Source organism: Balaenoptera borealis (genome assembly GCF_965194805.1).
Source record: "Balaenoptera borealis genome assembly, chromosome: 20".
NCBI classification, from domain to species: domain Eukaryota; kingdom Metazoa; phylum Chordata; class Mammalia; order Artiodactyla; family Balaenopteridae; genus Balaenoptera; species Balaenoptera borealis.
In genome coordinates, this window is record NC_138879.1 from 22217837 (window position 1) to 22241443 (window position 23607).

Consider the following 23607-nt stretch of genomic DNA (forward strand, 5'->3'; position numbering starts at 1 on the left):
TCGACCTCTCCAGGAAATGATAAGGAGAATTTTCATGTTGTAAAGAACCTGAAAATCTGTATTTCATTCAATCAAGAAAAAAAAAAAAAATTGAATCCTATCAAACCTGGATCCATTGTTTTTACCTATGACTTAGAATTTTCTTTCCTTCTTCCTATTCTCTTCTTCTTTTTTTCTCTTAGGTTTCTCTTTTTGTTGTTGTTTGGTTTTTTGTTTTGTTTTTAAAGCAGTCCTTTTCTAGATTGGATCAGGAAACAGCTCGCCAGGCTGGGAGGATTTGGCCCATACAGAGAAGCAAAGGGGTTTTCTAAACTCAATTTTCTTTCTTCTTTTTAAGTGTCCCCCCTTCCCTCTGAGAGACAATAAAAATAATTGATCCATCATCCAGTACCAGGCCCAGGAGATTTACATGCAAATTCCCGCTCCCCTCCCCAGAACCCCCTCTCAAACTTAAAATCCAAGAAGGGGGAAAACAGAAGAAAACCTTTCTAAGCTAGCCGGAACCCTGCTGGCCACCGCCATCCACCCGCAGCCAGGTAAGTGTGGGTGTGTGTGTGTGTGTGGGGGTTAATCCACACAACCGCCCAGCCTCCTCCCTCACCACACACACCACCCGTTTCTGGTGTGGAATCACTTAAGATTTGGGTAAAACTCCCCTCTCTCCTAGGAGACCAAATCTGGAAGCTTTTAGGGGGCGGGGGCAGAGGTGGAGAGAGAGGAGGAAAATTCCCCCAAACGTCCTAAAAGAGTCATCTCTTCAACTCAGAACTGCTCGTCATCCCCCACTCCCCACCATTAACCTCCGATTAAGACCTCCTCGTTATGGCAACTAAACTTTACTTTGCATAATTAAGATTTGCCTCGGAAGAAAGGGGAGGGAGAAGCCGCAGCTCTAGGCTATTCTCCTTCACCTCACCCCCTCCCACCCCCGCTCCAACCCTCCAGCTCGGGGCCCCTGAGTTCCTGAGTTTTCTCACTTTGAGGTGCCACCGAACACAAAGAACCATAATGGGCTCCTTTGTGCTCGCTACGGGGCAATTACGCCCCGGAGTCCAGGCCCCTTTAAGAGCCTCTTAAAGAGACAGGCTCTCGTTTTTCAGAGGGTTATTTAAGGGTGTATGCAGGGGGAGGAGCGAGGCAAACTCCTAGGGGTCTACATATAGGGCGACAGGAAATTTTGTCTGGATTCCATGGGAAGGGGCTGAGAGAAAAGTCTTTGTAAACTGATAGTTTAAAAAAAACTCTCCCTTAAACAATTTTTTCTCAAACTTAATATTTTTTTTTACTTGATCTGAAAAATTGGACTGGAATAGGTGGGGTTCGAGGAGCAGGGGCGGAGGCAAGGATTTAAAGAGGCCCTACCCCGGAGAGCGCCGTGGCCCCCCGGAAGAAGAGTGATCCAGGGTTGAGTGACTCGGGTCCGCCGCAGTTCGGGGAACGTGTGTCTCCGGATCTCGCCGCCGCGACTCCAGAGAAATCCCGTGCTGGGCAAAAAGCCCTTAATATAATAATAGCTTGTCTCTTTAAAAAGCAAAAGGGGGGGGGGGAAGTTTTGTTGGCATCTGGTTTCTGATCTCATTATGTTGTGGTTGACCAATCCAGCCCTCGGGGCTGATCCTCGGGTTTAAATCTCATTGGCCGAGAGAACATTTTGGGATGGTGCTTAGAGCTCGACGGGGCGGTTTCAAGGATCCCTTTTTTGGGGGGCTGAGGAGAGGGCGGGGCCGCCGGCGGGGGCCCCCTTGAAACCGACTAATTGGGATCGGAGAGGCCGAGGTGAGGGCTGGAGGAAGGCACAAAGGAGTCGCTGGGCGGAGAAGGGAGGGGAGAGGCGAGAGGAGGAGGACGAGGAAGAGAGAGGGCAAGCAGCGCGCGGTGTCTCCGGCGACTCAGTCCGACCTCGGCGAGCCAGCGGGCGGGTGCGCCGCCCCCCTCCCCCGCCCGGCCTCCCCAACTCGGCAGCCGCGAGCAAAGTTTGCAAAGAGACGCGGGAGGCGGCGGCCGCGGCGAGGCGGCGGCGGGGAAGGCGCGCGGTCTCGGGGCTGGGGGCGGGGGCGGGGGGGCGTCCGGGAGCCGGGTGGGGGGCGGCGGCCAGCATGCGGCCCCGCAGCGCCCTGCCCCGTCTGCTGCTGCCGCTGCTGCTGCTGCCCGCTGCGGGGCCGGCCCAGTTCCACGGGGAGAAGGGCATCTCCATCCCGGACCACGGCTTCTGCCAGCCTATCTCCATCCCGTTGTGCACGGACATCGCCTACAACCAGACCATCATGCCCAACCTTCTGGGCCATACGAACCAGGAGGACGCAGGACTGGAGGTGCACCAGTTCTACCCATTGGTGAAGGTGCAGTGCTCGCCCGAACTGCGCTTCTTCCTGTGCTCCATGTATGCACCCGTGTGCACTGTGCTGGAGCAGGCCATCCCGCCGTGCCGCTCGATCTGCGAGCGCGCGCGCCAGGGCTGCGAGGCGCTCATGAACAAGTTCGGTTTCCAGTGGCCGGAGCGCCTTCGCTGCGAGCACTTCCCCCGCCACGGCGCGGAGCAGATCTGCGTGGGCCAGAACCACTCGGAGGACGGCGCGCCCGCGTTGCTCACCACCGCGCCGCCGCCGGGCCTGCAGCCGGGTGCGGGGGGCACCCCGGGCGGCCCGGGTGGCGGCGGCTCGCCCCCGCGCTATGCCACGCTGGAGCACCCGTTCCACTGTCCGCGCGTCCTCAAGGTGCCGTCCTATCTCAGCTACAAGTTTCTGGGCGAGCGCGACTGCGCGGCTCCGTGCGAGCCGGCGCGACCCGACGGCTCCATGTTCTTCTCCCAGGAAGAGACGCGCTTTGCGCGACTCTGGATCCTCACCTGGTCCGTGTTGTGCTGTGCCTCCACCTTTTTCACCGTCACCACGTACCTGGTGGACATGCAGCGCTTCCGCTACCCGGAGCGGCCCATCATCTTTCTGTCAGGCTGCTACACTATGGTGTCGGTGGCCTACATCGCGGGCTTCGTGCTCCAGGAGCGCGTGGTGTGTAACGAGCGCTTCTCCGAGGACGGCTACCGTACGGTGGTGCAGGGCACCAAGAAGGAGGGCTGCACCATCCTCTTCATGATGCTCTACTTCTTCAGCATGGCCAGTTCCATCTGGTGGGTCATCCTGTCGCTCACCTGGTTCCTGGCGGCGGGCATGAAGTGGGGCCACGAGGCCATCGAGGCCAACTCGCAGTACTTCCACCTGGCCGCGTGGGCCGTGCCCGCCGTCAAGACCATCACAATCCTGGCCATGGGCCAGATTGACGGCGACCTGCTGAGCGGCGTGTGCTTCGTGGGCCTCAACAGCCTGGACCCGCTGCGGGGCTTCGTGCTGGCGCCGCTCTTCGTGTACCTGTTCATAGGCACGTCCTTCCTCCTGGCCGGTTTCGTGTCACTCTTCCGCATCCGTACCATCATGAAGCACGACGGCACCAAGACGGAGAAGCTGGAGCGGCTCATGGTGCGCATCGGCGTCTTCTCGGTGCTGTACACGGTGCCCGCCACCATCGTCATCGCCTGCTATTTCTACGAGCAGGCCTTCCGAGAGCACTGGGAGCGCTCGTGGGTGAGCCAGCACTGCAAGAGCCTGGCCATCCCGTGCCCGGCGCACTACACGCCGCGCATGTCACCCGACTTCACCGTCTACATGATCAAATACCTCATGACGCTCATCGTGGGCATCACGTCGGGCTTCTGGATCTGGTCCGGCAAGACGCTGCACTCGTGGAGGAAGTTCTACACCCGTCTCACCAACAGCCGGCACGGCGAGACCACCGTGTGAGCCGGAGCTCCGGCGCCGCGTCCCCAGCCGGGCCGGCACCTCGCGCTCCGCCCCCAGGGAGGGGGGGTGGGCTCCTACAGACTCCTTATTTTATTTTTTTAAATAAAGAACAATCGAAACCATTTCTTTTTTAGGTCGCTTTTTAAAGAGAACTCTGCCCAACACCCCCACCAGGTTTGTAATTAAAACTGTAAATAGTTTTTGTAAATTTAATTATATATTTTCTATTTAAAAGAAAAAAGGGAAAAAAAAAGGGGGGGGGGAGCAGTGAGGGGCGCCAGGCCTGAGGAATGGGGAAGAGGGGGAGTTGGGGGGGTTCTCCTTTCTTCAGTCCCCTTTCAAACACCACCCCCTACTTCGGTTCCAGTATTTTGGTGCTTTGACAGGGCTGGGCCTGCTGGAAGAGGCTATGAGTAGTTGGGAGTTACTTTCAGGTTCTAAAGCCAAATTTGTGAGCCTTCTCACTGACGCTGGGTCTGTGGAAGCAGTTGGATACTTTTGATCAAGACTTGGATTCGTTTTGATTTCCCTTTCCCCCTTTCTCACTTGTCCTGTCTCCTTCACTCGATCTTTGGAAACTTCCCAAAGGAGATGAAGACGTGGAAAAAAAAAAAAAAACAACCCGAACCGAAGGGTGGGGAGAGGGCGGAGATCGTGTGAGGAATGGCCTACACCCCTACCCTCCGGGCCCACCCCCCTGCTGGCAGGAAGATCTTTCTTCTCTGACTCTTCTTTTCAACTCGCTGCCCCGAGCGCTTGGAGGGGGCAGAAAGTGTTTTGCGATGTGTGTTTTGAAACTACCCAACCTCCCCACCCCACTCCGTTGAGTACCGATCCTGACCGCCTCCATTTTTAGGGGGAGCATCATCAGCTCGCAGATGCTGGGATTTGGAGATCACCTTGCATCTCTCTCCTTTCCCCTGCTGTCTGCTCCTCGCCTGCTCTCCCCCCCACCCCCAACTGACTATCTCCTCTGGCATTCAGGTTAGCAGTTTGTGGGGTGGTTTGTGCGCTATGTGTGGGGTTTTGCTGTTGTTGGGGTTTTTTGTTTTTGTTTTTCAAAAAGCAATAAAATGGGTTGGGTTGGAGGGAGGGAACGGATGGATGGGCTGGTGGGATTTTTAGTTTTCCTTTGACAAAAGACTGGTTTCTTTTCAAACTTGTCCAGAAGGGGGAAGGGGGGAAAAAAACGTGGGTATCTTTGCTTTGGAAGAAGGCTCTGGGCAGGCTCTTTGTGACTGTGGGGGTGGGGTTGAGTGTTCACATGACATTCTATAACACAAGATTGATAGAATGTTTATAACATGTTTCTTATCTTCCCCCTAACCCCCACAAATAAAAGTCAAGACTTCTCTTAAAGTATCTTTCACGCTGGTATGAGAATTGCAGTTTCCAATACACATCATTTCCCTCAACTATTTGGAGTATTTTAGAATTTTAATTACCATGGATCGATTTGAAGACCAAGGGATGGGGTGAAACAAGTTTGCCCCATAACTCAACTTTTCAGCATCTCCTGTTTCTTGATAATAGTGCAAATTAAAGCTAATAATCATAATAATAAAGTGCATTTAATTATCTTCTAGAGATCTAGCCCTTTAATTGTATTTAACAGGGTTGTAACATTTTATTAGTTTAACCAAACCACACCTCCTCCTTCCATCTCCCCCTGACCTAGTTGGTTGGGGGTGGGGTGGAGAAGAGGTTCCCTGCTTTTTCAGCCAAACTGTGGTAGGGAAAATGGTGCCTTAACACCCTTTGTTAGCAGGCTTTGGGATAAGGGAGAAAGTAAGTTAGAACCCCTACTTCGAAGTGTTTGCGTGTGTTAGTTTATGTTGGGGGAGGGGATCTGGAAATGTTTGGTGGTAATTGAACACGTATGTGGGGCTTTGTTGGGAATTGAATGAGGCCTGGGGATTTCAGCAGAGTCCCCTTCCCCAAATGTATAACCCTCCCCCAGATGATTTGTACCAGTGGCCAACATTATAAGTTAAAACTAGCCTTTTCTCAAATGATGGTATGTGTGAAGTCCCAACAGGAGATTCCCTCAACTCTCAAAGAAGCAGGCCAGGGAGGTGGCACCGCCCTGTAGCTCCATTTGTTGCAAGATTCTAAAGGAACCCCACAAGGGCTGCAGGAAAGAGTTAAATTACAAACAAATTGTGAGCGTCTTTCCTGGAAAGAATGGCCAAAGCTTGCGAAAGGGGGGGATGGGGAGGTGGGGGGAGGTTTCCAGTGGCTGGGATGAAGCCCAGTGGGAAGAGGAGTGCTTGTCTCTGCTGAAGATTTGGGAAGAGCCTCCCCTGCCTCTCAGCCCCCAGATCCCAGTCCTGTGTGCTTTGGGTACATTTTGTCAGTGGACCGTCATGCTGATGGCAGGAGGAGATGGTAGACTAACAACAATACCATTTTCTTCCCAGAGTGGGGTGGGAGGGAGGGAATTTTGGTAAAGATCCTTCTCAACCCTCCTCCCTCAAAGTCACCAACGGAGGGGGAAAAGGGCCTGAGAACACTGAAAAAATAGGTTCTGTGGCTGGGGAGAGGACAGATAATAAGATAATTGCCTCTCTAGGAAAGGATACATCTTCTAGATGCCCTTCCCTTCTCTAAAGGGCTGAATTACCTTACAGAAAGTATGGGGAACTTTCTCTCTGGCTGCTCTCATTGCTCTAATGAAACAACTCTTAGACGGAGGGTGTAGAGGATTTAGAGGACAAAGTGCCCTGGAGCGGAGACCCATAAGTGAAACACTTGAGCTTACTGCCACCCCTGGAGAGAGGTCTGTCTCCGCTCCCTTGTTGGGAAAACCCAGTTAAACACATGGGCTTGGAGGTGTACTTTCACAGATTTCTAGGTCGCCCTTTAGATAGGACATGGTTTACCCCTTGTAAGTGGGTTGGTCCCTCCATCTGGAAGAGGGAGGCTTTGTCTGGTGAAGGGTCAAGGGCCCAGTAAGAAAGCCCTTCCACTGGGGCCCCCAGGCCTGGGGCAGGTGTTAGGCCACGGCTGCTTTCTACCTGCCGTCCCAATCATACCCCCTCCCACAAAGGAGCAGCAGTGCTTGGTCTCTAGGAGCAGGGCATCTCTCCTCCAGACTCCCCTGCCTCATGGATCAGACATTTGCTTTTCCTCCCCCCATCCCCAGACGCCCCTCCTGAAGATGCTTCCACTCCTGACAAACTGTTTGTCCTTTGAAGTGCCCCAGAAAAGAACACTAAGGTTTTCTAAGACAAAATTCTTCTGGACATCCCCAAAGAGTGAGGATCAGTGGGATCTGGACTTCCAGATCTTTCCAAAAAGCTCTCCAAGAGGGTGTTGGGATCCCTGATCTGGGCTAGATTCTGGAAGTGGGGAGATGCCGTCCCAGGGTGCCGTGGGGCACATGTCTGGGGGAGCAGAGCCCAAGCTCCTGCCATTTCTGAGGCATCATCCCTTTGATAATCCCATTGCTCACTGTAGTAGGGTCCCTTCCTTCTCCAGACATAGTCTCCTCACCTCAAAATGCCTCTTAAACTTCTGGGGCCACTGACTCCTCTGAGAACCTGAAATATCTTTGGACATCCTCCTGGGAAAAAGTGGCCAGACCCCGGAACACAATTTTGTATGTAACTTTAGGGGGGTTATGCATTGTCTATCTGCACACCCCTCCCCCACACCATCCCCAAGCTGGTTTTTCAGTCCCTGGTTTAGACATTATCTAGTCTTCATCACTGGGTAGCTCTACTTCTCCATGGGGCAACCTTTACCTTCTCAGACTCCAGTATCCCCGAGCCTGTAATTCCCTCTGCTGTGGAAAGGAGGGTCAGGCAGGAAAACCATCGGACCTACAAAACCAGGAACACCCTCAAACTAGGTTATTCACTAGATCCTGTCTCTCTTGCAGGTATCAAGATGCAACAGAGTGGAATGAATGTTAATACTTTCGTAGTCGAGGGAAAAAAGAAGAAAGAGACAGACCATGTGTGGGGAGTTACAGGCATTGGCATGACACAGTGCCAGCTGTGAGCCCTTGGGGACGTCTCCTAACCTCTGAGCCTCAGTCCTCATCTGTAAAAGGTGATAGTACCTGTCTGCAAGGTTGTTGTGAAGATTAGATCAGATGATGCATGTACAGAACCAACACATAGTAGAAGCTCAATAAATTGTAGCACTCTTCCAATTACTTAGGATAAATTCCTAAAAATAGAATCACTGGATCAAAGGATGTACATTTCTTGAGGACTTTTGGACTTACTGTTACTGGTAGTTTTAACAAAGCAGAATGATTTCCTGTGCTCCCACTTTTTCTCCCTGACTCAGGGTACCAGCTCACAATCTAGAGGATCCCCGGGGTGGTGGTGGGCAGTGTTTTTCTCCCTTTCTCTCCTCTGATTAGGACAGAAATGTCTTACCCGCCTGAGTGAGCAGGGCACACACGCAGGCGGGCTCTCTCGCTGGCCGGCTTTGAAGCTGGCTAATTAGGGCTAGGGCTGTCACAGCTGGCTTCCCCTGTACCTTTCCCTCCCCCTGCGCCTCTCCCTCCCCCTGCGCCTCTCCCTCCCCCTGCTCTGCCCCATCCCCAGTCTCATAGCCTGAGAGCGCCTCCCCATCTGCCTTGCCTTCCACTGCCGGCTCGCGGCTCTTCCCAGCCATCTGGGAAGGCCCTGGGATTTGAGGCCTGGAAGGGCCAAGTTGAAAGCAGCCGAGAAAGGACAAGATAGGACCTGGGACATGGAACAAGCTCATAGACCATTGATTGGGTTTACAGAGGACTGCCTGTAGCCCCGGACCCCTCCTTATTCCTCATGAAGTCTGGAGAGGAGCCGGCCTGGGCCGGGGGCTGAGCCCTGGGCCCTTTGTTTGAAAGCCAAGCTTTCTGAAGGTTCCAGCCTCCCAACCTGGCCCTTATAATTAGCCCCAATCAGAGTGTTTATGTCGGGGCCTCGTGCGGAACTCAGAGCCCCATGATTTCATTCCAAACTTGGAGGGGGGGGGAAGAGCGGGGAGGGGAGGGAAAGGGATTTGTGTGGGGATGAGCAAAAAAAGGGAGGTTGGGGGTAGGAGGTGATGAGGAGACCTGGGGTGAAGGGTAGAGGAGAAGGTCCTGGAGAGGGGAGGACCACCACCCTCCATTTGGCCATTGCAGGGGTCAGGACCCCTCCCAGGGTAACTGGCGCCCTAGCATCCTGACCCTGGGCCAGGCCTGCATGCCTCTGGGCAGGCTCTGTGGGTGGGTGGGCTTGTGCCAGTCGGAAATGGTTGGATGTAATTAACCCGGCTAATCACCATCCTCAGCCTGGTGGGAGGGGAGGGTACAGCCCAGAGCCTTGGCTCCCCCAGAAAGCTCTGGTCTCCCTATTCTCCTTCCTCTGACTGGGGCCTGGGGTGTGCCAGCCTCTTCGGCTCCTGGGGATGGTGGAGTCAGAGGGTGGGCAGGGAAGGAATGTAGGAAGGAAGGTGCTTAATTCTGATCTCTGGCCTCACCCAGCATGTGACTGACAGGAGGGAGTATGCCTGAGGTGGCCACAGTGGTCGTGGTTGGAGACTGGGGGGTGACAGCAGGAATCCTGGACAGGAGGGAGAGAGGATGCCCAGCCACTGCTCCAGGTGGCACTGGGTGTGTCCCAGAATCAATTAGCATCTCCTTCCAGGTCTAGGCCTCCCAGGGAACTCTGGCATGGGATATGGCTTGTAGGGAATTAAGCGTACTGGGTTTAGTGTCCTGTGGGTGGGGAGAAGGCAGAGTATGGGGTCTGAGTTTCTAACTCCCCTGCTTAAAATACTGTGAAGCCTGCAAGGCATGTCCCAACTCCCGCCCTCACTCAGCACATACAGCTTTCCATGACGTGGATCTGGCTCCTATGTCTCCAGTCTCACTTCCCATCATTCTTCCCTACACGTGCCAGCCTCCAGAACCCTTATGTTCTCAGACCAACCATGCTCTGTGACTTTGCACATACCGTTCCTGTGGTGCAAATGCCCTTCCCTTCCCCTCACCTGGATATGAACTCCTAGCATCTCAGAACTTACCTGAGGTCAGGTAGCCCTTCCGCAGAGAGCCATATCCCAAGCCAATCCTGTCCCCACACTGTGTTCTCACCTGTCACAGCATATCACATTACTGTCATTCATCTCCTTTCTTGACTGTGACCTCCTTGAGGGAGAGTCTGTGTTTGGTCTTTTATCTCCTTATCCCTGAGCCTAGTAATATGCCTGGCACATAGTGGGTGCCCAAGATCACAGGTTCTGGAGCCAGACTACCCGGGCCTGAATCCTGCCTCAGCTCCTTGCTAGCTGTTGATCCTGGGCAAGTTAATCAACCTCTCTGTGTATTATCTGTAAATGGGGATAGTGATTATACTTACCTTGCAAGACTGGTTTGAGAATTAAACAAACTAATTCAAGTAGAATGTTTAAAAGGCGACTGGCACCTAGTAAGTGCTTAATAAATTCTAGTTAAGTTTATTCATTCATCTGTTGGCTCCACAGATGTGTATTTAGTGCTTACCACGAGTCAGGCACTTGCTGAGTTCTAGAGATGCGCAAATTCAGTCCCTGCCCATATGTAGCCTGCCATCTAGTTTCTTGAATCAGTGAATGGATAAGTATTAGGTGTAGTACTTGTGAGTTTGGTTGTTATATGTTTTGTTAAGCAAGCTCACAATTTAACTGTTTGAGAATGTGTCCAGGCTCAAATATGGGATCATGGTCTACTTGGATTGTGTAAAACAAGCAATGCAATTGGGGACAATCCCTGATAAAGTTGACATATGTAGTCTTGGTGTTTGGAGAACATGGGAAAGCTTGCCCAGGACAGAGGGTCCTGGAAGCCTCCTGCTCAATCTTCACTGCTAATGAGAATGTTTTAAAAAATATTTTTACTACAAGGCAGAATAATTACTCTCATAGAAATATACAATGAACACATCAAAATTTTCATTTAACTCATTAGTTAGTGAAGGTAAGACATTCAAAGTAGAATCCAAAGAACAGAACATATCTAGGCCACCAAGAAATAAATTTGCTTAATGCAAAACTGGGCAGTTTCCACTGGACAATAATCAATTGCATCTCCACCAGACACAATTTACATGGACAAAAATCATTTCCATTACTATCGGTTGTCTGAGTTGTAAAATAACTGAAGATAATAAAACTCAGAGACAATCTTCAAGGACATACAGTAATATTTTTGACCATTGCAAAGTCTTTTAGTTTTCTTCGATAAGAAGTTCTGAACTCACATACCTCAAGATGACAAGTGCCACTCACCCCTTCCAATCAAAGAGCTTTAGTGCCAGTAGGGAGCCCAGTTCCATCCAGAGAGAGCTGGAAATCTTCCAGCCATCCCCAGCCTGGCACAGCCTTTGTCCACCTTTTCTTCCCCACCTTTATCTCTCTGGCTCTTCTCTCTCCCTAACCCTAACCCCACCACTCACAACCCCTCTAATTGTGCAGCCAATCCATTCATCCCTCTATGTGGTAACCATCATTTATTGAACACTTTCTATATGCTAGACACTGCTAAGCTCAGTGCATTCATAATAGCATTTAATGTTCAAAAGAACTATGAAATGAGTGCTATCTTTACCTCAAATTACAGCATATTAAAGTACCTGAGGGAATTGCCCGGTGGTCCAGTGGTTAGGACTTGACGCTTTCACTGCCATGGGCATGGGTTCAATCCCTGGTCGGAGAACTAAGATCCTGTAAGCCATGCGGTGTGGCCAAAAAAAAAAGAAAGAAAGAAAAAAAAGAAAAAAAAGTACCTGAGATTCATGGAAACAGCTATTCCGAGGGCACCTAGCTAGTCAGAGCAGAGCAAAGGCAGTCAGACTCTTTTTTTTTTTTTAATTTTTTATTTGTTTTATTTATTTTATTTTTGGCTGCGTTGGGTCTTCATTTCGGTGTGTGGGCTTCTCACCTCGGTGGCTTCTCTTGTTGCAGAGCACGGGCTCTAGGCACACGGACTTTAGTAGTTGTGGCATGTGGGTTCAGTAGTTGTGGCTTGTGGGCTCTAGAGCGCAGGCTCAGTAGTTGTGGCACACGGGCTTAGTTGCTCTCCACCATGTGGGATCTTCCCGGACCAGGGCTCGAACCCATGTCCCCTGCACTGGCAGGCGGATTTTTAACCACTGCGTCACCAGGGAAGCCCAGCAGTCAGACTCTTAACCACAATACCAGAAATAGTAAATAGGGTCACTTCTCATGCCAACTGTTATTAACTGGTAGTGGCTACCTGGAGGATTGTGTTGAGATGGATTCTGAGGCATCCTCTTGGTTCAGTGGGTGATAGTGCTGGGCTGTACTAGTGATGTCTGCCATGGTCACCGAATCAGAGAATGTAAAGGTTGGCAAGCATGCCAGATGCTTGTCAGGCTGGCTTTATACTATATTGTCTCTTGCATCATCTCCTGAACATTTTTTTTTTTACATTGCTGATGGCAGCTTCTTACTTTAAGGCCTGAGCCCTGAGCCCTCCCTCAGTGTCTGGATCTTAATGCCACTTTTCTAGGCCTTTGCTACTCGAAGTGTGATCCCATCAGCTTTCTGCCCTGCCCTCCCCAGCCTCCCCCCACACCCAGCAGTGCCGGCACCTGGGAGCTTGTTAGAAAAACAGAATCTTGGGTCTGACCTCATACCTACTGTATCAGAAGCTGCATTTTAACAAGATTTCCAGGGGATTTGTTTGCACATTCAAGTGTGAGGAGCACTGGTCCAAGGGACCGCTTTACTCAACTGCACCTGCCCCCACCTCAGTAGCCAGAATCATCTTCTAGAAAGGTGCTGGCTCAGGCCCAGGTCTACATATTCCCAACGGACCCTAATACTTAGCCCAGCAGAACCAGATGCATTTACCAACTACTTCAATTGAGGTATAAAGACTTTAAGACATCTTCCCCCACCATGGAAAAACCTTGCAGGATTCTCTGGCTTTTCCCACTAGGGCTGTGAGTGCCTCTGGGTCTGCTGGCCACACCTCTACAGCTCAGCACCACATCCTTTCCTGTTTTCTGAGACTCTGCACAGTCTCCCTGAGACCTCAAGAATCCAGCCCGACCTCTCCACCCTAGCCTTTGAGACCTTTGCCCCTTCTCATAGCGGTCCGAGGAGTTAGGTTGGAGTTGGATGGACAGCACAGAGACGTGGAGGAGAAATAGTTGCTGAATTTGAGAGCAATAGCTGCTCATTCAATCATTGGTTCAACCTGTGCTGTTGAGAACTGTTCTTTGCCAGGCACTGAGGGTACAGCAGTGAATAGAGCATTGGTCTCTGCTCTTGAGGAAAGTGGACATGTAAGCAGGTAATGGCAATGGAATGTGACACAAAAGGCAGACACTAGGGTTGTCAGGAAAAAGACAAGGATACTCTATGCAGAGGGAACAACATGAGCAAAGCCATGGAAGAACATGGCCTGATCAGGGAACAGGGAGGAAAGTGGGCCTGGGCGTAGGCTGAGTGTGGAGGAGAGTGGCAGGGCCGATCTAAGTGAGGATTTGGGCTGATCCCCAGCAAAATTTAAATCTCATGGTAGCTTGGGCCTGTAGCACATGTCTGAGCCACCCCTGCTTCCTCTTAACACCAGATCTCATTTCTTTACTGACGTAAGCCAATCAAAATCAGGAAACATTCTCTCTCTCTCTCACACACACACACACACACACACACGACATGTTTAACAAGACATGTTAAAGTGAAATGTTAGTGGGTTTGGGATCTACGCCCTCTCACCAATCAAAGACTGGTTCCATCCCTGCCAATACCCCCTTTTCACACAAGTAGGAGCAAGAATGATCAGTGAATTAAGGAAAGAACTCTAGGGCAGGACTTTGGGTCTCATCTAGAGATGGGGGCAGGCTTGGCTACATGTATGTACCAGATCTGACTGTGTGACTGTGCCTGTGTGTGTGTGTGTGTGTGTGTGTGTGTGTGTGTGTGTGTATGCACATATATGTGTGAGTGTACACATGCCACACCTCCGGGGAGGGGCAGGAATTCATTCCCTTGAAATCTCAGGAGATATCATTCCAGTTCCTTGTCACAGACAGAGGGATAGACTGTTCCATTGATGCCCCTCTAAGATTTATATGGGAAATTTACTTGGGGCTTGAAAAGTGAGGTGACTTTAATACATAACTTCAGATTCTTTGACACTCTTCCTCTTGAGAGGGGGAGTCTATGTCTCCTCGTCTTGAATCTGGGCTCCTTTGACCAGTTGAGTGTGATGGAAGTGATGTTCTGTAACATCCAAGTCTGGGTCACAAAAGCCTAAGCAGTTTCAACCATGTTCGTTGGAACCCTTGCCTCTTGAGCGGCCTGAGCTGCCATGTAAGAAGTCAGACTAACCTGAGGCCACCATGATAGAGAGGCCAAATGTAGGTGCTCTAGTTAACAGCTCTAGCTGAGCCCAACTTTGCAGCCATCCCCCCTGAGACACCAGACATGTGGGTAAAACCACCTTGAATCCTCCAGACCAGCCTGTCCTCCAGGTGAATATCATCGTGTCCTCAGTGATGCCATGTGGAACAGAAGAATTACCCAGCCAAGCCCTGCCCAAATTCGTAACCCATAAAATGGTGAGATATAATAAAATGGTTGTGGTTTTAAGCTACTAAGTTTTGGGGTACTTCGTTATGCAATGGATAACTGAAACAAGTGGAAATAATAATAATTAAGTTTATTAAGTACTTACTATGTGTCTGGCACTAAGTATTTGACATGTATTAACTCTTTCATTCCTAAGAAGAGGATTCCTAACTCAAGGGAACAGCTTGTAAGTGGGATCACTTAGAATTGAACCCAGGCAGTCTAAAACCAGAGTCCATGCTCTGAACCCTTACCTTAGACTGTATAATAATAGAGATTAAAAGGATCTGAAAGATCACACGACTGAACTCCTTTATTTTACAGGTAAAGAAGGGAATACCATTACATTCACCCTTGTAACGTGTATAATTCAATGGTTTTAGTATCTTCACAGAGCTATACAACAATCAGCACTATCTAATTTTAGAACATGTTCATCACTCCCCAAAAAGAGAGGCCTATTCTAGACATTTCATATGAATGAAATCATACAACATGAGGCCTTTTGTGTCTGGCTTCTTTCACGTAGTATCTTTCAAGATTCATCCATGTTGTTTCATGTATCGGTACTTCATTTATTTTTATTGCCCAATAATATTCCATTGTATGGACATGCCACAGTTTATCTACTTAAAAGATGGAGAACCAGGAGAATTAAAAGAAGAACCCTATGGGCTTCCCTGGTGGCGCAGTGGTTGAGAATCTGCCTGCCAGTGCAGGGGACTACGGGTTCAAGCCCTGGTCTGGGAAAATCCCACATGCCGCGGAGCAACTAAGCCCGTGAGCCACAACTACTGAGCCTGCGCGTCTGGAGCCTGTGCTCCGCAGCAAGAGAGGCCGCAATAGTGAGAGGCCCGCGCACCGCGATGAAGAGTGGCCCCCGCTTGCCACAGCTGGAGAAAGCCCTCGCACAGAAACGAAGACCCGACACAGCCAAAAAAAAAAAAAAAAAGATTGTTAAAAAAAAAAAAAAAAGAAGAACCCTAGGATCCCACAGTCTCTTTGTGCCAAGTCAGGACCAGATCCCAAGTTTGATGACTCAGTCTATGGAAAGAAACAGAATGGAACATTCTTCTATCTCAAAACCCCCTTCCTTCTGGACCATAGTAATTGCCTCCTATCCCAGGGTCACCTTACCAAAAATCTTGGTTTCAATCTCTGCCATTCACTGTAGATGTGCAAAAATGACTAGCTCCTTCTCAGGGCTTCTGGGTGTGCACGTGCATGCACAAACACACACACACACACACACACACACACACACACATACCCATTTTCATCAGAGCTAGGTAAAATTTCTGTTGATACCGTCTCAGTGATCAGAATTTTTGCTTTCAAAGGTATTAACCTGGCTCAAGGTCCTGCACTAGGAATTTCTCTTGTCCTTCTCTTCTTTCCCATTCTTTCCTCGTGTCATTTAAAGTGGAAAAACTCTATGACTACATGTGGTTGTCAGCTTCTAAGTTGGCCCCCACTGATCCCTGCTTCCTGGGGTTCATGTCCTTGTGTAATCTCTTTCCTGAGTGGGACTGAGGCATGTGAATGAGCTTGGAAGCAGATTCCCTTCCCCCAGCCCTGCCCTAATCAAGACTTCGAATGAGACCACAACCCCAGCCAGCAGCTTGACTGCAACCTCATGAGATACGCTGGGCCAAAGACACCCACCTGAGCTGTGCCCAACTTCGTGACCCAGAGAAGCTGCAAGATAATAAATGTTTGTTGTTTAAAACTACTAAGTTTGGGGAATTCCCTGGCGGTACAGTGGTTAGGACTCGGCGCTTTCACTGCCGGGGCCAGGGTTCAATCCCTGGTTAGGGAACTAAGATCCCACCAGCCGCGTGGTGAGGCCAAAAAAAGGAAAAAAACAACTAAGTTTGGGGATGATTATTTACATAACAATAGACTAATTGCTATGTAATAACTAATACACTGCATATTGAAGAAACTTGGGGGTACAAATGATGTATATGCTAAGCAAGAAATAGATATAAGAGAATTCTTTCCTCAGTCCATCTATCCATTCCTTCACTCATTCTTTCAACATGCTTTACTTGCTTTGCCTCTAGGGACACAAAGATGAATGATACCATTTCTGTCCTTGAGGAACTTCCAGCCTAGTGGGGGAGGCAAACTTGTAAATGAATTATTAAAATTTTAGTGAAAAATGCTAATAGAGGAAGGTTCAAGGTACCAGGGCAACACAAAAGAGGAAGAAAATAATTCTGCCTGGAGATATGAATAAAGCTTTGTAGGAACATTTGGTTGGTGTTTTGAAGAATGAGTAGGAGTTTGCCAGACAGGCAATGGGAGGAAGAGCATTCCCGATAGCAAGAGCTATAAGCACGTATACTGGGAGACCAAGAAAGCCCAGTATGTTTGGGGACTCACAGGTCATCCCATGTGGCTGGATCTTAGACCACTAGGTGACAGGGAAGTCTGGCAAGGGAGGTTGACCAGGCATTCAAGGTGCTTGGTACCGGCCTCAGGTTTTTGGCTTTTATCCTGAAAAAGAAAATGAAGAACAGGTGGAAGTCTTTAAACCAATGCATGTTGTGGTCAGATTTGTGTCTTAGAAAGAGAACTCTGAAGGGTATGGAGGATGGCTGGAGAGAGAAAGCTGAAATCAGAGAGGTCAGGTAAGATGCTGATTCTAATCCAACGGAAGGGTGATGAGGCATAGATGAAGCATTGTCTGTGAAATCAAGAGGAAGGTGAAGGAGAAAGGAGGAAGGAGCTTAAGGTGTTTTCTAGCTGGGATGACTGGGTGGATGATAAACCACTTACCAAGAGAAGGAATAAAGATAACACTGGGGCAGTGGAGAATCTATTAGCCAGGATCATGCAGATTATGCCGCAGTAACAAATAACCTCAAAATCTCACTGGCTTAACAAAACAAAGGTCTCTTGTTTCCTCCCTCATATTACAGATCCCATGTGGTCAACAGGGGTCTCTCCTCCATGTGATCATTCAGGGATCGAAGCTGACAGGGGCTCCCCCATCTTGTAGCTACATCACCTGGAACACGTGGCTTCTTCAGACACCTCTTCAGTTGCACAGCAAGAGAAGAGAGAGATACTAGAGAATCGTGTATGGGTTTTTTACTACTCCAGTCCAACACTGATGCACATCCACTTCCACTCCCATTTCATTGGCCAGAACAAGCCTTGTGGCCTCTCCTAACCACAGAGGGTTGGAAAGTATAGGAGAGCACATGGGATACTTGGTGAGCATGATTATCTCTGCCACATGGAGGTAAGGAACTCAGTTTTGAACACATTTACTTTAAGGAGGAGATATCCAGTAGGCAGTTGGAAATGTGGTCCTGATGCTCAGACAAGAGTTGGGAGCTTGAGCTGTAGGTCTCAGCACTAACATTGTCCCTGCCTTCTAGAGGGCTTACATTCTAGACAGGGACGAAAACATACAAAAATAGCTGTATCTATAAGAGGTCAAGTTACATGCTATCTGGCTATGAGCAAATGACCATGAAAAGGAAGATGGAGGAGGAGTCAATCCCATGATGGTGAGTAGAAGTCTCCTAAGCGAAGATCAATGATAGCAGACCTCTCAGTGGACTGACAGACCTAGGCAGGTAAGGAGATTATGGAAGCAGCATAGTATGGTGGATTTGGGGAGAAAGGGTGTAAGGCAAAGGAGATAAGCACAGAAGGGCAAGGGGTGGGCAGATGGTAGAATGTTTTAATGCCAGGTCAAGGAGCCCAGGCTGCAGTTACGGAGCATCAGTGGAGGATTTGGGAAGGGACAGGTAGATGTGTGAAGAATGGATGGGCAAAGTTTTTGCATTACTTTTCTCCTTTCAGTATAAACCAGCTCCCTCTCTCACTTGCATGCACACAATTGTACACTCCCCCCACCACACACACACACACATTTTCTGCCCAGATCCCGGTTCTATATCTTAGTTCTAGATTATAACTGATTTGTCACTGTTACCAACTAGGCAGTTTACCTGAATTTCTGGCCAGATAATTCCTTTCTTCCTTCCTTCCTTCCTTCTTTCTTACTGAGATATAACAGAGAAAAATGCATAAAGTGCATTTTAATTTTAAGTAGAGATGAATGAATTTTTACACGTCTACACTCATGTAAACACTACTTAAATAAAGATATAGGACATTTTCTTCCTGCCACCTTCCAGTGAGTCCTGTTCTAGAGGTAACCACTATTCTGGCTTCTATCGCTATCAGTTAATTTTGCCCGTTCTAGAACTTCTAGAAATGGAATCATATACTATGCCCTCTTTTGTATCTAATGTCTATGAGATCCATCCAGATGCTGGGATCCTGGCCACATTCTGAGCTGTTCCAGCTTTTAAACCAATTTGCCTTTCTTCTCTTCCACTTTCCTTCTTTTCTTTCTACCTTCCTCCCTTTCTTTCTTCCACCGGTGTGTGGTTAGTATATACCTTGGCACAGGCGTTCAGGAAACAGCAGTGAGCAAGGCAGGCTTGGTTCTTGCCCTGTTGGAAGTGTGTGCCCTACTGGGAGGGACAAGGTGAAGCACCAGGTCATTAAAATACAGTATGATGAGCACAGTGCTTGTCAAGTCCAGGGTGCTATGGGAATTCATAGAAGAGGCATCAAACCCCAACTTTATGGACCACGGAAGACTTCCTGGAGGAAACATCTAAGCTGAGGCTTGAAGGATGATTAGAGAATTGTGAGCAGTCACCTGTGTAAAAGCTACAAGGCAAGAGAAAGAATAGTGCTTTCAAGGAACTACAGGAAGTTCAAAGTACTAGTTCTGCTTGGCTGGAGCATAGAGTGCAAAGTGGCTGCAGGCCAGGCGGGGCAGATCACAAAGGGCTTTGTAAGCTCTGTTAAGGAGTCCAGACTTTATCTGGGAGCATTGGGCCATCACTGAGGCGCTTTCATTAGAAGAGCAAATGAAGGCTTTGTTTATTTTATCTATTATTAAATTTGATTTTGATTGTGAATCATTTTTTAAAAGGCATTTTAGTTTTGGGGTAGGTACACACATGGTACAAAAGGGCACATAATGTATAGAAATGCATACCTTATTACATTAATTTAGTTTTTTGTTTTTGTTTTTGTTTTTGTTTGGGGGGGGCATGCCACGCAGCTCGCAGGATCTCAGTTCCCCAACCAGGGATTGAAGCCGAGCCATGGCAGTGAAAACCTGGAATCCTATCCACTAGGCCACCAGGGAGCTCCCCTGTGTATTAATTTTGTATCCTGCCACTTTACCCAATTCATTGATGAGCTCTAGGAGTTTTCTGGTGGCATCTTTAGGATTCTCTATGTATAGTATCATGTCATCTGCAAACAGTGACAGTTATACTTCTTCCTTTCCAATTTGGATTCCTTATTTCTTTTTCTTGTCAGATTGCTGTGGCTAGGACTTCCAATACTATGTTGAATAAAAGTGGCAAAAGTAGGCATCCTTGTCTTGTTCCTGATCTGAGAGGAAATGCCAAAAGGGCATGTAATGAAGCACAGTTCTCCCTGGCTCTCCTGTTCCTGACTCCCCACAGGTGTGGCTTTTAGAATGATTGCTTTGGCTGCAGTGTGCAAAGCAATACAGTAATGAAACAAGAGGGAAAACAAGAAAATTTTTAGGAAGGTATTGAGCATTCCAGATAAGAGAGGATGGTAGCAACCACGGGAATGATTAGAGAGACGCTGAGGAAGCAGAAACAACGGAACGTAAGCATTGATTAGACATGGCGTATGAGAGAGGAAGGGGTCAAGGATGACACACCAGGAAGGAGGAAAGTTCCCTTCAGTGAACCAAGGGGGAACGAGAGGGGGCACAGTTAGGGGAAATGTGGTGAATGGTCTGCAGAAATGGCCACCAGCAACGCCTTCCCCGTGCTTTCATCTATTTTTCTCTCTCCTTGAATCCAAGTGGCCTTGTGACTTTCTTTGACCAACAGGATGCAGCAAAATTGATGCCCTGACAGTTCAGGCCTAAGTCTTAAAATGCTTGGCACAGCTTCCTCTTTTGCCCAGCCACCATGTCAAGAAGCCCAAATGCCCTGCAGGAGAAAGAGAGGCCACATAGAAAGAGAGGGAGAGAGATACCCTCTGGAGGATGAGAGGCGATGAAGAGAAAGAGAGAGGTCCAGCCAGCCCCCATCTCTTCCAGACACACCAGCCCAGGCTTCAGCCATGGAGCTGTGGTGAGCTGTACACACCAAATCCTGCCTGAACTGCAGAGCTGTGGGCAAATAAAAGATTGCTCTTGTTTTAAGTCACTCAGTTTGGAGTGGATTGTTATTCAATAGACAGCTGAAAGAGGTAGGAAGGGGTGGGAGAGAGAGAATATGAGTTCAGTGTCTTGCCCGTCTCTACCTTAGAGTTCCATAACCATGGTCAGCTGTTTTCTTCTTTTCATTTTTAAAATCCCCACTATCTCTGCCAAACACCTGAAGCTTTATAGTCTGGAGCCTTGGTCTAGGAGGTTCAGGTGTCCTGGTCTGTTGTTTCTCCAGTGCTCACATCAACAGCTCTGACATCCATCGCAGGTTGATTACTGTTTCCTTAAGTCAGCCTAGGGTTGGTTCCAACTCCACCTTTGGTTTTGGGGAAGGAATTTTTTTTTTCTGACATCATACCCCTGGGGGAAATGTTATTTCTTTGTATTGCTCATTTTCTAATGCAGGACTGAATACAAAGTGGCTGTTCACTAAATGCTGGATGAATGACTAATGAGGTTCACTTGGAGACCGTCCTAAACGGGGTCCAATTCCTGAGTTTCTGTCCCCAACCCGAACTCTTCAGTTCCTCTGTTTATATGAGGAGAAGGTCTCACCTCTCCCTCTCTCTCCAACTCAGGAGCTGGTCCCATAGCGGGGGGTGGAGAGTGGGGTAGGAGATACGTAGTAAGGATGAGTTAAAGGGCTCAGACACAGTCAGAGAGCTGTCCCCTCTGTGCCTCCAAGGAGAAATAACAGGGGCCACGAGGAAGCAGGTGATGTGACATGGGCAGGTGATTGATGGGGACAAAGACCTGAGAGGTCTGTCTGCCTTCCTCAGCAGGGGCCCGAGGAGGAGAGCATGTGTGTTTGCTGTGTGTACATGACTGACCCCAGGCTCGCTGTCTCAGTGACCCTCTTCTCCCCTAACACAGGATGCCACCAAGAACTCAGCCAGCTAAGAGACAGTCTGCCATTATCTGCTTCCCTGTCTGGTGGTTCCCCAGGGCAGGGACCACCCCCCTTTCTCCGAATTGCCCCCCCAGGGGACCTTCCATGCAATCCCTGTTGACTGCTCTCTGTGGCCTGCCCAGATCCCATTTCTCCACAGCTCTGAAGGAACGGAGCATCTTCTTTGTGTCCTCAAATCCAGCTCTAGTCACAGTGGGATCTAAGCAGGGACTCAGGTGAGACTAGTGCAACCTTCTCATATTCAAGATAAGGAAACCAAGGCCCAGGTCAGGGCAGTTACCTGTCCGAAGTCCCCAGCTGGCTCATGGCAGAGCTGAGGCCAGGATCCAGTTGGTTCCCTTGGCGGCCTCCAGCCTCTAGTGGGGCTCTGCTCTCTCTGAGTTCCCTTTTCTCTTTACCATTCTTTCTTCTCTGCTTCTCTCTGGCCCATGGCCCCGGAGAGGGGCACTTCCCATGGGGGAGGGAAGGCCAGCAGGCAGCCTTTTCTAATCAGTGTGGAACTTACAAACCCCACTTCTGCACACTAAGAGGTGGATGTGTGCATGTGCACACACACTCGTCCACCTGCAAACACCATCAAATAGTGCCATTTAACACAGCTGCTCGAGCTTGGGCACAGAGACACGTGCACACCCAGAGAATCACACACATGCGTCTACTGGAGTCACCTGTGCCCTCCACAGTCCCCCCCATGCCCATGGACCCTGGCACAAACACAAGTCACAGGACTCTTCGCCTGGCCTCAGCCCTTGATGTCCCTCCAACTGGCCCAACTGGTGGCCCCTGAGCAAGGACAGCTGAACGATGGGTCCTGGCCCCGGATCCAGAGGTGGGAATGAGAAGACAAGTGCAGAGCGGTCATCAATACAGGCACAGCTTTGTCCACCCAGGACTCCTGCCACTGGGTCCCTGAATGTCCCTCCCTGAGTGGATAATGAGAGGGTGAGGACCCCACTTTCCTTCTTCTTCCTGCTGCCTTTGCCACCCCCTCCCCCTTCTTGATAAGAATCTGTTTGAATGAAGCTCCTGCCAGGACACAGCTGGATCTCTTAAAACACAAGGGGAGATGTTTATCTTTCCTCTCAGCCTTGCCCTGTCACCTCCCCCTGGGCACTGCCAGCCAAGGGCACTGCCTGGTGAGACAAATTAGGTACGACGGAACTGGGCCCCTGGAACCTAGGGCTCAGAGTGTGAGCGCTGTTGGCGGGGGAGGGTGGGCAGCAGAGCGGGAGAGGGAGGACAGGTAAGGCAGGAACTCCTGAGATGTCCCTTCAGAGTTTGTTCACCTCTTCCCATCTCCTCTCCTCCCCACCCCAGCCCAGCCCCGGCTCCAGCCATTCCAATGCCCCCCACCTCTGGAAAAGCCGAGTTGGGATTCGATCCCCAGCCAGTTGCCGGAGTTCCGGAGCAGCTGTCCCAGGCTTGTGGGGGAGGGGGCCAGGAATGCTGGGGCTGAGGCCTGGGCCACCCCAGACAGAGCCGGCTCTGAATTCTGGGAATGTTTGTGCAGCTGGAGCCCATTAGGGGAGGGAGCCGGGCCGCTTATTAATCCCAGCCTTGTTCCCCGGGAGGGGCCAGGGCCCTGCACACGAGTGGAGGGGGCCGGGATTCTGCTCCAGGCGGGGATGGGGGGAGGAGGCCAGCCCCCAGCCCTCAGCCCCCTGCTTGGTTGAGTCTCAGACAGGAGCTTGGAGATCTGGGGCCCTGCACCTCCCTGTGTGTGTGGATGGGGTGTGGGCACATGTAGGGGGCCCTGGGGGCCATGGTGAGGTTTGACAGAAGTGCTCCTACCTGGGGAGCTGAGAAGCACACAGTGGTCCTGGGAGGGGGTGCTGTGTACTCCTCAGGGGTCCTCACCAGCGGGGCAGGAACTCCTGCTGGCTGGCACCCTGGCTAGTGAGAGAGGAGGAGAAGGAGGGGATGAATCCCTGATGCCCCAGGTGCTTGAATGTGTGCACAGAGGGGGCTGAGGCGTGAGCGTGGAGGCAGCCATGTGAGTCACATCCTGCCACAGCTCCAGGGGGTGCCATTTACTAAGGAGCACCTCTGGAATCGTGCAGTGCGTGACCTGCTCAACCACGCACAGCGCTCCTGTG

General features: G+C 50.0%; 2 protein-coding genes across 2 annotated transcripts in view; both read left to right on the plus strand.

The window, feature by feature from the left end:
• The window catches only part of GRN (granulin precursor), a 257459-nt gene that overhangs the window by 194186 nt on the left and 39666 nt on the right, over positions 1 to 23607 (plus strand). The window lies entirely within an intron of this gene.
• On the plus strand, positions 972 to 7956 carry FZD2 (frizzled class receptor 2). Its single transcript, XM_082372521.1, has 2 exons — positions 972 to 4778; positions 7678 to 7956. Exon 1 carries the CDS (start codon positions 2097 to 2099, stop codon positions 3792 to 3794), a length of 1698 nt encoding a protein of 565 aa, XP_082228647.1. The 5' UTR covers positions 972 to 2096; the 3' UTR covers positions 3795 to 4778; positions 7678 to 7956.